The following is a 13,784-nucleotide window of genomic DNA, read 5'->3' as shown; positions in this document are numbered from 1 at the left end:
TGATGCTCTGGTTCACCTAGCTCCTTATATCTGATACCCTGGTACACCTAGCTCCTTATACCCGATACCCTGGTTCACCAAGATCATTATACCTGATATCCTGGTTCACCTAGCTCCTTATACCTGATATCCTAGTTCACCTAGCTCCTTGTTCCTGATACCCTGGTTCACCTAGCTCCTTATACCTGATATCCAGGTTCATTGAGCAGAAAACTGATCCTTCACTATCCATACTGTCAAATCATAAGAACATGAGAAAGTTCTCTGAGGATCTGGAATATCAGAATTGTGTCTCCCCTGATTCTTTCACGTCTGTAGTAATTAAACTAACTTTCTTCAGTTTTGATCATAACTCTAATGTGTGTGTCTACTTACCTATTTGTGGTTGCTGGGGTGGAGTCACAGCTCCTGGGCCTGCCTCTTCAGTGGTCGCTACTAGGTCCACTGGAGAAGGCACCATTGTTAGTACATGTGCTGAAGATAGTAAAGAGACAGAAAAATACGCACCAGTAGGGAATGCAGTCATGAAAAACCAAGGCAAGCAGAAATCAGACTTTTGCAGATTCTATGCATTAGGCATCTGCAGGCATGGAATACCTGGAAAAACAGATGGGACATGCAACTTTCACCACCCCAGAAAATGCCGTGCCCACAGGAAAATGCAGCCTTCCTTTGTGTAAGCTTTACCACCCTGAAATGTGTCACCCTTCAGTTCAGGAAAGACAATATTGTCAGGCACACCAACTAAAGGGAACAAGAAGATATAGAACATCCAGATCATGGGAAAACTTGGGTAGCCACAGCCACTCTAGAGAGGTTTTTTAGCACCAGGAAGAAAAAGCTGGCAGGAAATGACAGAAATCGTACACCAATTCCAATCATTTCTTGAGTAGAATCACAGTCAATGACCACTCCAAAACAACAGATATTAGTGCCAGGAAAAAAAGTCTCCCACCCCCATACCACCAATACGATGACATTCATCTTTGTAAATATACAGGGTCTAAAGCCAGCAACGAACAACAAAATACCTTTCATCCATGGACTGCTTACAGAGTCAAATGCAGTGTTTGCGGTTTTCAAAGAGACTCACATAAAGAATCACTTGCACAATGAAATATGGATCTCAGGTTATAACCTAAACAGATGTAACAGAGTGAACAGGCAAAAGGGAAGGGATGGGGGAGAGTTTGGCCTGTACGGCACAGAGTCACTGATATGCTTGGAAATACTAAATGCCTCAAATGATGTAGTTGAAGTTTTAGCAGTAAAGATTGAGAACCAAAACCTGGTCATTGTGGTTGTATACAAGCCTCCGGATGCAACGTACCAACAATTCCAGGAACAGCTTCTGAAAATAGACCACTGTCTGGAAAATCTTCCAGCTCCTGCTCCCAAGCATCTTGTTCCTGGGGGATTTCAATCTAAGTCACCTAAAATGGAGGAATATAGCAAATAATGTAGCAGAGATAACACCAGGAGGCAGCTCAGATGAGAACTCACACACACACGAGCTTTTAAATCTCTGCACCAAATTCACCTTAAACCAACAAATAATAGAGCCTACTAGATTGAGGAATACACTGGACCTCATCTTCACTAACAATGATGATCTGATATGAAATATTACCATATCAAAAACAATATACTCAGATCACAACATAATAGAGGTTCAGACATGTATGTGTAGGGTCACGAGGGAGCCATCACCAAGCTCAACCTCAATAACAAAAACATAAGGTGGGACCAATTCACCAGGTCCTAAATGATAAACTGGGAAGATATCCTAAGCAACACGGATCCAAACCTATGTCTAGAACAAATTAACTCTGAGGCACTCGAGGTATGCTCAAGACATATTCCTTTAAGGAAAAGGAAGATGTAAACTAGAAAGAGAAAGGCGCTCCCTATACAGGCAAAGGCAAATAATAACAGCTCTGCTAAAAGAGGCCAATATTTTTGTAATGCGAAGGGAGGCACTGGTTAGAGAAGTAGGAAACATCGAACTTTAGCTAGAGGAATGTTACAAGAGTCAAGAAACACAGGAAGAACTAAAAGCCATAAATGAAATTGAAAGAAACCAAAATATTTATTTTCTTATGCCAAATCTAAGTCGAGAACAACATCCAGTATTGGGCCCCTTCTTAAATGAGATGGGTCCTACGCAGATGACAGCAAGGAAATGAGTGAGCTACTGAAGTCCCAATGTGACTAAGTTTTTAGCGAGCCGCTAACCAGACAGAGAGTCGAAGACCTAAATGAATTTTTTATGAGCGAGACTCAGAATTTGGTAGACTCAAACCTATCTGATGTTTTTCTGATGCCAAATGACATGCCCATCATGACATGCCCATGCACTCTGCCTGGGGCAGAGTGCATGGGCATGTCATGGAACTCTGTGTTCATCAAGAACTGCAAGAAACCCTTATCATGTGCTTCTAACATCCTATGGAGAAAGATCATGGACACAGGGGTCATTGCACAGCTGCTAAAAACAACAGAGATAGCCCCGCTTCACAGAGGTGGCAGCAAAGTAATAGCAAAGAACTACAGACCGATAGCGCTAACATCCCATATCAAAAAATCTTGGAAAGGGTTCTAAGAAGCATGATAGCCACTCATCTAGATACCCATCACTTACATAACCCAGGGCAACACGGGTTTAAAGTAGATCGCTCCTGCCTGTCCCAACTATTGGATCACTATGACAAGGTCCTGGATGCTCTAGAATACAAACAAAACACAGATGTATTATACACAGACTTTGCAAAAAGCCTTTGACAAGTGTGACCATGGAGTTATAGAGCACAAAATGCGTGACAAAGGAATAACAGGAAAAGTTGGTAGATGGATCTTTAATTTCCTAACAAATTGAACACAAAGAGTATTGGCAAATAAAGTAAAGTCTGAGGCAGCTACTGTGAAAAGCTATGTTCCACAAGACACAGTATTTGCTCCCATCCTGTTTTTCAAACTCATATGTAGCTACAGCTACAGTGCCATGTCTTCCTTTGCAGATGACACCCAAATTTGCATGACAGTGTCCTCCATTGAAGACACTGCAAGACTCCAGGTGGACATCAACCAAATTTAAATGAGCTACAGAAAGCAATATGAAGTTCAGTGATGAGAAATTTCATTTACTCCAATATGGAAAATGTGAGGAAATTAAAACTTCATAGGAGTATAAAACAAATTCCAACCACACAATAGAGCGAAAAATTATTGTAAAAGACCTGGGAGTGATAATGTCAGAGGATCTCACTGTCAAAGACCACAACATTGTATCAAAAGCATCTGCTAGAAAAATGACAGGATTGATAATGAGAACCTTCAAAACTAGGGATGCCAAGCCCATGATGACACTCTTCAGGTCGTTTGTTCTATCTAAGCTGAAATATTGCTGCACACTAACAGCATCTTTCAATGTAGGTAAAATTGCTGACCTAAAAAATGTACAGAGAACCTTCATGGAGCACATAACTGCGATAAAACACTTCAGTTACTGGGAACGCTTGAAGTTCCCTCAACCTGTACTCCCTAGAATGCAGGCAGGAGAGATACATGATTATATACACTTGGAAAATCCTAGAGGGATTAGTACCAAATTTGCAAATGAAAATCACTCCCTATGAAAGCAAAAGACTCGGCAGACGATGCAACATTCCCCCAATGAAAAGCAGTGGGTGTCACTAGCACGTTAAGAGACAATACAATAAGTGTTAGGGGCCCGAGACTGTTCAACTGCTTCCCAGTATACATAAGGTGGATTACCAATAGACCCCTGGCTGTATTCAAGCACGCACTGGACAGGCACCTAAAGTCAGTACCTGACCAGCTGGACTGTGGTTTGTACGTTGGGTTGCGTGCAGCCAACAGTAAAAGCCTGGCTGATCAGGCCCTGATTCACCATGAGGCCTGGTTACAGCCCGCTCCGAGGGGGCATTGACCCCTGAAACCCTCTCCTGGTATACACACTCCCTGCTCCATGAGCTTTACCATACCTCTTCTAAAAGTTATGTATGGAATCTGCCTCCACTATATCACTCTCCATATTGTTCCACTTCCAGACAGCTATTTGACTAAAGAAAAACTTCCTAGCATCTGAGAGACTCATCTGAGTCTTCAACTTCCAGCTGTTACCCCTTGTATATAGCTGGATGATAAAATAATTTTTTTCTTTTCCAGAAAAAATAATATACGTGTTTATTTATGTTAAAGTGAAGTGAATTAAACAATCATTGTTGAAAATGGAATCATCTCAGCCTTCACTCACATGCACAAAACCCATAAACGCTAAGTCAATCATCTCAAGACACCCAAACACTAAGTATACACTCTAACACTAACATCTTGTAACACTAAGTTTTTACATCATAAAATACATATGCAGGATGCAGATGATGAACCCTGACGAGCTCTTCGGACGGTTGGAAAAAGATCAGCACAACCTGTGTCGCTGGGTCGGAGAGCTGTTCTTGGAGCGTCACAATGGCACCTACACCACTCAGGCAGACATGAAGCGACTGTGTCGGGAGACAGAGTTCAAACTGCGTGACGCAGAATTCCTTCTTTCACAAGCTGTGGCAGTCCTTGGCCCAGCTGCGGCCTCGAGTCTCCTGCAGCAGTACGTATTCTCTTATGTTCATTATCCATCTACAGTAGATAGATAGATCATTGTCCTGACGTGGGGGAGGTAAGGTAAAGTCAAGAGAGAAGTTCAGAGGGGTTAGGCCATGTGCTGAGAAGAGATCATTCAGAAGTTTTTGGAAGTTGATGTTGAGGTATTTGGCAAGGATAACGGATATGTGGACGATGGAAGAAATCGGACTGTTTTGGCTAGGAACTGTAATTGAAGGCAATGATGTAGCGAGTTCCCTGGTGATATTTGAGTATGTGTGGGATGTGGTAGGTTATGCCATGTGCTGAGAAGAGGTCATTCAGAAGTTTTTGGAAGTTGATGTCGAAGTATTTGGCAAGGATAACGGATGTGTGGACGATGGAAGAAATCGGACTGTTTTGGCTAGTAACTGTAATTGAAGGCAATGATGTAGCGAGTCCCCTGGTGATATTTGAGTATGTGTGGGATGTGGTAGGTTAGGCCATGTGCTGAGAAGAGGCCATTCAGAAGTTTTTGGAAGTTGATGTCGAAGTATTTGGCAAGGATAACGGATGTGTGGACGATGGAAGAAATCAGACTGTTTTGGCTAGGAACTGTAATTGAAGGCAATGATGTAGCGAATCCCCTGGTGGTATTTGAGTATGTGTGGGATGTGGTAGGAGAGGTAGAAGGGGAGGTTGTAGTGGGTAGAGGTGGGAAGCTTGTGGAAGTGGGAGAAGGTTGAGGTTGCGAAGAGAGGGTTAGGAGAATTGGTTTGTCAAATCGTAGAGAGAAGGCTTATTCCTTGCGTTGAGGGCATTGATAGGAAGTGGCAGGGTGAGGTTGTTGGTAGTTTGGATATTTTAGTGGGCGAGAGCAGTTAGTCCAGTAATGTTCAGAGGAGAAGCATTTGGAGCAAATTTGGTGTTTTGAGCAGGAGGGTTTATCATGATCAAATTCATAGCACTTTAGACATTGCAAAGTAGGTATGTAGTTAGTTATGAAGAGAGAGGTAGCAGGAATAATGTAGATCTTGGCACGAATGCCATACTGTAGGAGATATGCAGCTTCCTCAGACGTAGAACAGTGATGTGTGAGGACGGTCTGTAAATATCTCCAATGGTAACCATTATTTTTGTTAGCAGGGTCGAGTTTTAGGTCATTGCAATCAGTGTTGTAGGCAGCAAGAATAGAGTTGTCGACATGCCTTGCGACAACTGTGCTCCTGGCTCTATGTTTGCGAGTCCAGCTGATCACAAAGCCAGCCTCAGAAAGCTTAGCTCTAATATCTTTGAAGCAATAGATTTTATAGGAGGCAGGGTCAAGAATAATTTTAAAGCCAGTGTTAGTCCTAACAAGGTCGACAAAAGAAGCTTGAGTAATTTGGAATATAAGGTTAGCAACATCGATAGAGGCTCTATCAGGTTTGGAATAAGGAAGGAATAGGGCATAATTTGCATTAGAGCTAGAAATAGACATCGTGAGTACATATAGGGCAACAAGCAAAGTTGAATATCAAAATGGTATACAATACAGACAGGGTGGTAAGTAAGACACATAGACAACAGTTAGGCATCATTAATCCGAAGCATTTCGCCTACGCAGTAGGCTTCTTCAGTCAATTACAGAAAGTAGACAGGAGCAATAAAACTTCACATGAGTGTGTAGCGGTCGTTGTTACGGAGACGACGAACCTCCAAGGGATAATATCAATCATGTCATTACAATTTTGTGAGTTATGTTTACACTCTACCTCTGGACTCGTGTTGTTGTCACAAGAGATTAGTACATATATAATTTTGTAATGTCTGCAGATGCTTTTAATTCTTGTATCAATCTGGTGGCCCATGGCCTGGTAGGCAAGGCTCTCCCTTCACACGCTGAGGGTACGTTGTTTGATTAGCGGCAAGGGGTGAAAACATTGGGTGTGTTTCCTTACATCGGTTGTCCATGTTCACCCATCAGTAATAACGGGTACCTGGGTGTTAGTGGACTGGTGTGGGTCGCATCCTGGGACAAAACTAACCTAATTTGCAGGAACTGCTCAGCATAACAAGCGGCTTTCTATATAGTAGTATGTCATTGATGTCAGCTATGGTCTGTATACCTTGAAAATGTACTTGTAGAAATAAATATACTATATTAATTATAAGTTTTCACAGTTGAAATTGTTGCCGCCAACAGTCATTGTGATAAATCTGACTCACGTCACTCGGTCATGTGCAGAAGTTAAGGAAATAACATTTTTATCATTCATGATTTCTCTGATGCATTCACTATATCAGCTTTCCAAGATGAGAACTTGATTATTACACTGACACCTTGTGGTGAGGATTACACTGACACCTGGTGGTGAGGATTTATTACACTGACACCTGGTGGTGAGGATTTATTACACTGACACCTGGTGGTGAGGATTACACTGACACCTGGTGGTGAGGATTTATTACACTGACACCTGGTGGTGAGGATTACACTGACACCTGGTGGTGAGGATTTATTACACTGACACCTGGTGGTGAGGATTACACTGACACCCGGTGGTGAGGATTTATTACACTGACACCTGGTGGTGAGGATTACACTGACACCTGGTGGTGAGGATTTATTACACTGACACCTGGTGGTGAGGATTACACTGACACCTGGTGGTGAGGATTACACTGACACCTGGTGGTGAGGATTACACTGACACCTGGTGGTGAGGATTACACTGACACCTGGTGGTGAGGATTACACTGACACCTGGTGGTGAGGATTACACTGACACCTGGTGGTGAGGATTACACTGACACCTGGTGGTGAGGATTTATTACACTGACACTTGGTGGTGAGGATTACACTGACACCTGGTGGTGAGGATTACACTGACACCTGGTGGTGAGGATTTATTACACTGACACCTGGTAGTGAGCATGTGAAAAATTATGTGGGGAAATTTTAGAGGTAATGTCCTGAATTAACATTTTACCCCATAATTATGAAGAAACTTTGATATATCAAACACTGATATTAATACTGCTGAGAGTCAAGTGGGACTTTAAGGTCACCAGGTCACAATAATATCCCTCCTTCATGTGGGACTTTAAGGTCACCAGGTCACAATAATATCCCTCCTTCGTGTGGGACTTTAAGGTCACCAGGTCACAATAATATCCCTCCTTCGTGTCCAACTTCTCAGGTCATCACATCTCACACATCTGCATCTTAAATTAATATTACAATACATAGTTCTTAAAATTATTTGAAAAATTATGCCAGTAACACTGACATGTGTCGATTATATATATTTGGTAATATCAGTTACTTGACCTGAGTAATTTGCTTGGGTAAATTTATATATATATATATATATATATATATATATATATATATATATATATATATATATATATATATATATATATATATATCTATATATATATGAAAGGGGGTAAGGCAGCCGGGATTGATGGGATAAAGATAGAAATGTTAAAAGCAGGTGGGGATATAGTTTTGGAGTGGTTGGTGCAATTATTTAATAAATGTATGGAAGAGGGTAAGGTACCTAGGGATTGGCAGAGAGCATGCATAGTTCCTTTGTATAAAGGCAAAGGGGATAAAAGAGAGTGCAAAAATTATAGGGGGATAAGTCTGTTGAGTGTACCTGGTAAGGTGTATGGTAGAGTTATAATTGAAAGAATTAAGAGTAAGACGGAGAATAGGATAGCAGATGAACAAGGAGGCTTTAGGAAAGGTAGGGGGTGTGTGGACCAGGTGTTTACAGTGAAACATATAAGTGAACAGTATTTAGATAAGGCTAAAGAGGTCTTTGTGGCATTTATGGATTTGGAAAAGGCGTATGACAGGGTGGATAGGGGGGCAATGTGGCAGATGTTGCAAGTGTATGGTGTAGGAGGTAGGTTACTGAAAGCAGTGAAGAGTTTTTACGAGGATAGTGAGGCTCAAGTTAGAGTATGTAGGAAAGAGGGAAATTTTTTCCCAGTAAAAGTAGGCCTTAGACAAGGATGTGTGATGTCACCGTGATTGTTTAATATATTTATAGATGGGGTTGTAAGAGAAGTAAATGCGAGGGTCTTGGCAAGAGGCGTGGAGTTAAAAGATAAAGAATCACACACAAAGTGGGAGTTGTCACAGCTGCTCTTTGCTGATGACACTGTGCTCTTGGGAGATTCTGAAGAGAAGTTGCAGAGATTGGTGGATGAATTTGGTAGGGTGTGCAAAAGAAGAAAATTAAAGGTGAATACAGGAAAGAGTAAGGTTATTAGGATAACAAAAAGATTAGGTGATGAAAGATTGAATATCAGATTGGAGGGAGAGAGTATGGAGGAGGTGAACGTATTCAGATATTTGGGAGTGGACGTGTCAGCGGATGGGTCTATGAAAGATGAGGTGAATCATAGAATTGATGAGGGAAAAAGAGTGAGTGGTGCACTTAGGAGTCTGTGGAGACAAAGAACTTTGTCCTTGGAGGCAAAGAGGGGAATGTATGAGAGTATAGTTTTACCAACGCTCTTATATGGGTGTGAAGCGTGGGTGATGAATGTTGCAGCGAGGAGAAGGCTGGAGGCAGTGGAGATGTCATGTCTGAGGGCAATGTGTGGTGTGAATATAATGCAGAGAATTCGTAGTTTGGAAGTTAGGAGGAGGTGCGGGATTACCAAAACTGTTGTCCAGAGGGCTGAGGAAGGGTTGTTGAGGTGGTTCGGACATGTAGAGAGAATGGAGCGAAACAGAATGACTTCAAGAGTGTATCAGTCTGTAGTGGAAGGAAGGCGGGGTAGGGGTCGGCCTAGGAAGGGTTGGAGGGAGGGGGTAAAGGAGGTTTTGTGTGCGAGGGGCTTGGACTTCCAGCAGGCATGCGTGAGCGTGTTTGATAGGAGTGAATGGAGACAAATGGTTTTTAATACTTGACGTGCTGTTGGAGTGTGAGCAAAGTAACATTTATGAAGGGATTCAGGGAAACCGGCAGGCCGGACTTGAGTCCTGGAGATGGGAAGTACAGTGCCTGCACTCTGAAGGAGGGGTGTTAATGTTGCAGTTTAAAAACTGTAGTGTAAAGCACCCTTCTGGCAAGACAGTGATGGAGTGAATGATGGTGAAAGTTTTTCTTTTTCGGGCCACCCTGCCTTGGTGGGAATCGGCCAGTGTGATAATAAAAAATAAAAATATATATATATATATGTACGTACATGTTTATAGAGGGGCAACTGATATATCGGATCATTATTTAGTTGTAGCTACAGTTAGAGTAAGAGGTAGATGGGAAAAGAGGAAGGTGGCAACAACAAGTAAGAGGGAGGTGAAAGTGTATAAACTAAGGGAGGAGGAAGTTCGGGCGAGATATAAGCGACTATTGGCAGAAAGGTGGGCTAGTGCAAAGATGAGTAGTGGGGGGGTTGAAGAGGGTTGGAATAGTTTTAAAAATGCAGTATTAGAATGTGGGGCAGAAGTTTGTGGTTATAGGAGGGTGGGGGCAGGAGGAAAGAGGAGTGATTGGTGGAATGATGAAGTAAAGGGTGTGATAAAAGAGAAAAAGTTAGCTTATGAGAGGTTTTTACAAAGCAGAAGTGTTATAAGAAGAGCAGAGTTTATGGAGAGTAAAAGAAAGGTGAAGAGAGTGGTGAGAGAGTGCAAAAGGAGAGCAGATGAAAGAGTGGGAGAGGCACTGTCAAGAAGTTTTAATGAAAATAAGAAAAAATTTTGGAGTGAGTTAAACAAGTTAAGAAAGCCTAGGGAAAGTATGGATTTGTCCATTAAAAACAGAGTAGGGGAGTTAGTAGATGGGGAGAGGGAGGTATTAGGTACATGGCGAGAATATTTTGAGGAACTTTTAAATGTTGAGGAAGAAAGGGAGGCGGTAATTTCATGCACTGGCCAGGGAGGTATACCATCTTTTAGGAGTGAAGAAGAGCAGAATGTAAGTGTGGTGGAGGTACGTGAGGCATTACGTAGAATGAAAGGGGGTAAAGCAGCTGGAACTGATGGGATCATGACAGAAATGTTAAAAGCAGGGGGGGGGATATAGTGTTGGAGTGGTTGGTACTTTTGTTTAATAAATGTATGAAAGAGGGGAAGGTACCTAGGGATTGGCGGAGAGCTTGTATAGTCCCTTTATATAAAGGGAAAGGGGACAAAAGAGATTGTAAAAATTATAGAGGAATAAGTTTACTGAGTATTCCAGGAAAAGTATACGGAAGGGTTGTAATTGAAAGAATTAGAGGTAAGACAGATTGTAGGATTGCGGATGAGCAAGGAGGCTTCAGAGTGGGTAGAGGATGTGTAGATCAAGTGTTTACATTGAAGCATATATGTGAACAGTATTTAGATAAAGGTAGGGAAGTCTTTATTGCATTTAAGGATTTAGAAAAGGCATATGATAGAGTGGATAGAGGAGCAATGTGGCAGATGTTGCAAGTATATGGAATAGGTGGTAAGTTACTAAATGCTGTAAAGAGCTTTTATGAGGACAGTGAGGCTCAGGTTAGGGTATGTAGAAGAGAGGGAGAATACTTCCCGGTAAAAGTAGGTCTTAGACAGGGATGTGTAATGTCACCATGGTTGTTTAATATATTTATAGACGGGGTTGTAAAAGAAGCAAATGCTAGGTTGTTTGGGAGAGGGGTGGGATTAAATTATGGGGAATCAAATTCAAAATGGGAATTGACACAGTTACTTTTTGCTGATGATACTGTGCTTATGGGAGATTCTAAAGAAAAATTGCAAAGGTTAGTGGATGAGTTTGAGAATGTGTGTAAAGGTAGAAAGTTGAAAGTGAACATAGAAAAGAGTAAGGTGATGAGGGTATCAAATGATTTAGATAAAGAAAAATTGGATATCAAATTGGGGAGGAGGAGTATGGAAGAAGTGAATGTTTTTAGATACTTGGGAGTTGAAGTGTCGGCGGATGGATTTATGAAGGATGAGGTTAATCATAAAATTGATGAGGGAAAAAAGGTGAGTGGTGCATTGAGGTATATGTGGAGTCAAAAAACGTTATCTATGGAGGCAAAGAAGGGAATGTATGAAAGTATAGTAGTACCAACACTCTTATATGGATGTGAAGCTTGGGTGGTAAATGCAGCAGCGAGGAGACGGAGGCAGTGGAGATGTCCTGTCTAAGGGCAATGTGTGGTGTAAATATTATGCAGAAAATTCGGAGTGTGGAAATTAGGAGAAGGTGTGGAGTTAATAAAAGCATTAGTCAGAGGGCAGAAGAGGGGTTGTTGAGGTGGTTTGGTCATTTAGAAAGAATGGATCAAAGTAGAATGACATGGAAAGCATATAAATCTATAGGGGAAGGAAGGAGGGGTAGGGGTCGTCCTTGAAAGGGTTGGAAAGAGGGGGTAAAGGAGGTTTTGTGGGCTAGGGGCTTGGACTTCCAGCAAGCGTGCATGAGCGTGTTAGATAGGAGTGAATGGAGGCGAATGATACTTGGGACCTGACGATCTGTTGGAGTGTGAGCAGGGTAATATTTAGTGAAGGGATTCAGGGAAACCGGTTATGTTCATATAGTCGGACTTGAGTCATGGAAATGGGAAGTACAATGCCTGCACTTTAAAGGAGGGGTTTGGGATATTGGCAGTTTGGAGGGATATGTTGTGTATCTTTATACGTATATGCTTCTAAGCTGTTGTATTCTGAGCACCTTTGCAAAAGCAGTGATAATGTGTGAGTGTGGTGAAAGTGTTGAATGATGATGAAAGTATTTTCTTTTTGGGGATTTTCTTTCTTTTTTGGGTCACCCTGCCTCGGTGGGAGACGGCCGACTTGTTGGAAAAAAAAAAAATTGTATATATATATATATATACAGTGGACCCCCGGTTAACGATATTTTTTCACTCCAGAAGTATGTTCAGGTGCCAGTACTGACCGAATTTGTTCCCATAAGAAATATTGTGAAGTAGATTAGTCCATTTCAGACCCCCAACATAAACGTACAAACGCACTTACATAAATACACTTACATAATTGGTCACATTCGGAGGTAATCGTTGTGCGGGGGTCCACTGTATATATATATATATATATATTTTTTTTTTTTTTTTTATTATCACACCGGCTGATTCCCACCAAGGCAGGGTGACCCGAAAAAGAAAAACTTTCACCATCATTCACTCCATCACTGTCTTGCCAGAAGGGTGCTTTACACTACAGTTTTTAAACTGCAACATTAATTAACACCCCTCCTTCAGAGTGCAGGCACTGTACTTCCCATCTCCAGGACTCAAGTCCGGCCTGCCGGTTTCCCTGAACCCCTTCATAAATGTTACTTTGCTCACACTCCAACAGCACGTCAAGTATTAAAAACCATTTGTCTCCATTCACTTCTATCAAACACGCTCACGCATGCCTGCTGGAAGTCCAAGCCCCTCGCACACAAAACCTCCTTTACCCCCTCCCTCCAACGTTTCCTAGGCCGACCCCTTCCCCGCCTTCCTTCCACTACAGACTGATACACTCTTGAAGTCACTCTGTTTTGCTCCATTCTCTCTACATGTCCAAACCGCTTCAACAACCCTTCCTCAGCCCTCTGGACAACAGTTTTGGTAATCCCGCTCCTCCTCCTAACTTCCAAACTACGAATTCTCTGCATTATATTCACACCACACATTGCCCTCAGACATGACATCTCCACTGCCTCCAGCCTTCTCCTCGCTGCAACATTCATCACCCATGCTTCACACCCATATAAGAGTGTTGGTAAAACTATACTCTCATACATTCCCCTCTTTGCCTCCAAGGACAAAGTTCTTTGTCTCCACAGACTCCTAAGTGCACCACTCACCCTTTTCCCCTCATCAATTCTATGATTCACCTCATCTTTCATAGACCCATCCGCTGACACGTCCGCTCCCAAATATCTGAATACATTCACCTCCTCCATACTCTCTCCCTCCAATCTGATATCCAATCTTTCATCACCTAATCTTTTTGTTATCCTCATAACCTTACTCTTTCCTGTATTCACTTTTAATTTTCTTCTTTTGCACACCCTACCAAATTCATCCATCAATCTCTGCAACTTCTCTTCAGAATCTCCCAAGAGCACAGTGTCATCAGCAAAGAGCAACTGTGACAACTCCCACTTTATGTGTGATTCTTTATCTTTTAACTCCACGCCTCTTACCAAGACCCTCACATTTACTTCTCTTACAACCCCATCTATAAATATATTAAACAA

The 13,784-nt window shown here is 42.0% G+C and overlaps 1 protein-coding gene across 1 annotated transcript in view; it reads left to right on the top strand.

Annotated features, from left to right (window-relative positions):
* LOC128695245 (alpha-mannosidase 2C1-like) overlaps positions 1-13,784 on the top strand; it is a 157,103-nt gene that overhangs the window by 114,212 nt on the left and 29,107 nt on the right. Inside the window, exon 10 of the mRNA XM_070095363.1 lies at positions 4,394-4,627. Within this exon, the coding sequence (XP_069951464.1) occupies positions 4,394-4,627 (234 nt within the window). The remainder of the gene's footprint in view (positions 1-4,393; positions 4,628-13,784) is intronic.

Source organism: Cherax quadricarinatus, chromosome 50 (genome assembly GCF_038502225.1).
Source record: "Cherax quadricarinatus isolate ZL_2023a chromosome 50, ASM3850222v1, whole genome shotgun sequence".
NCBI lineage: Eukaryota > Metazoa > Arthropoda > Malacostraca > Decapoda > Parastacidae > Cherax > Cherax quadricarinatus.
This window is presented reverse-complemented; position numbering and strand designations above follow the sequence as displayed.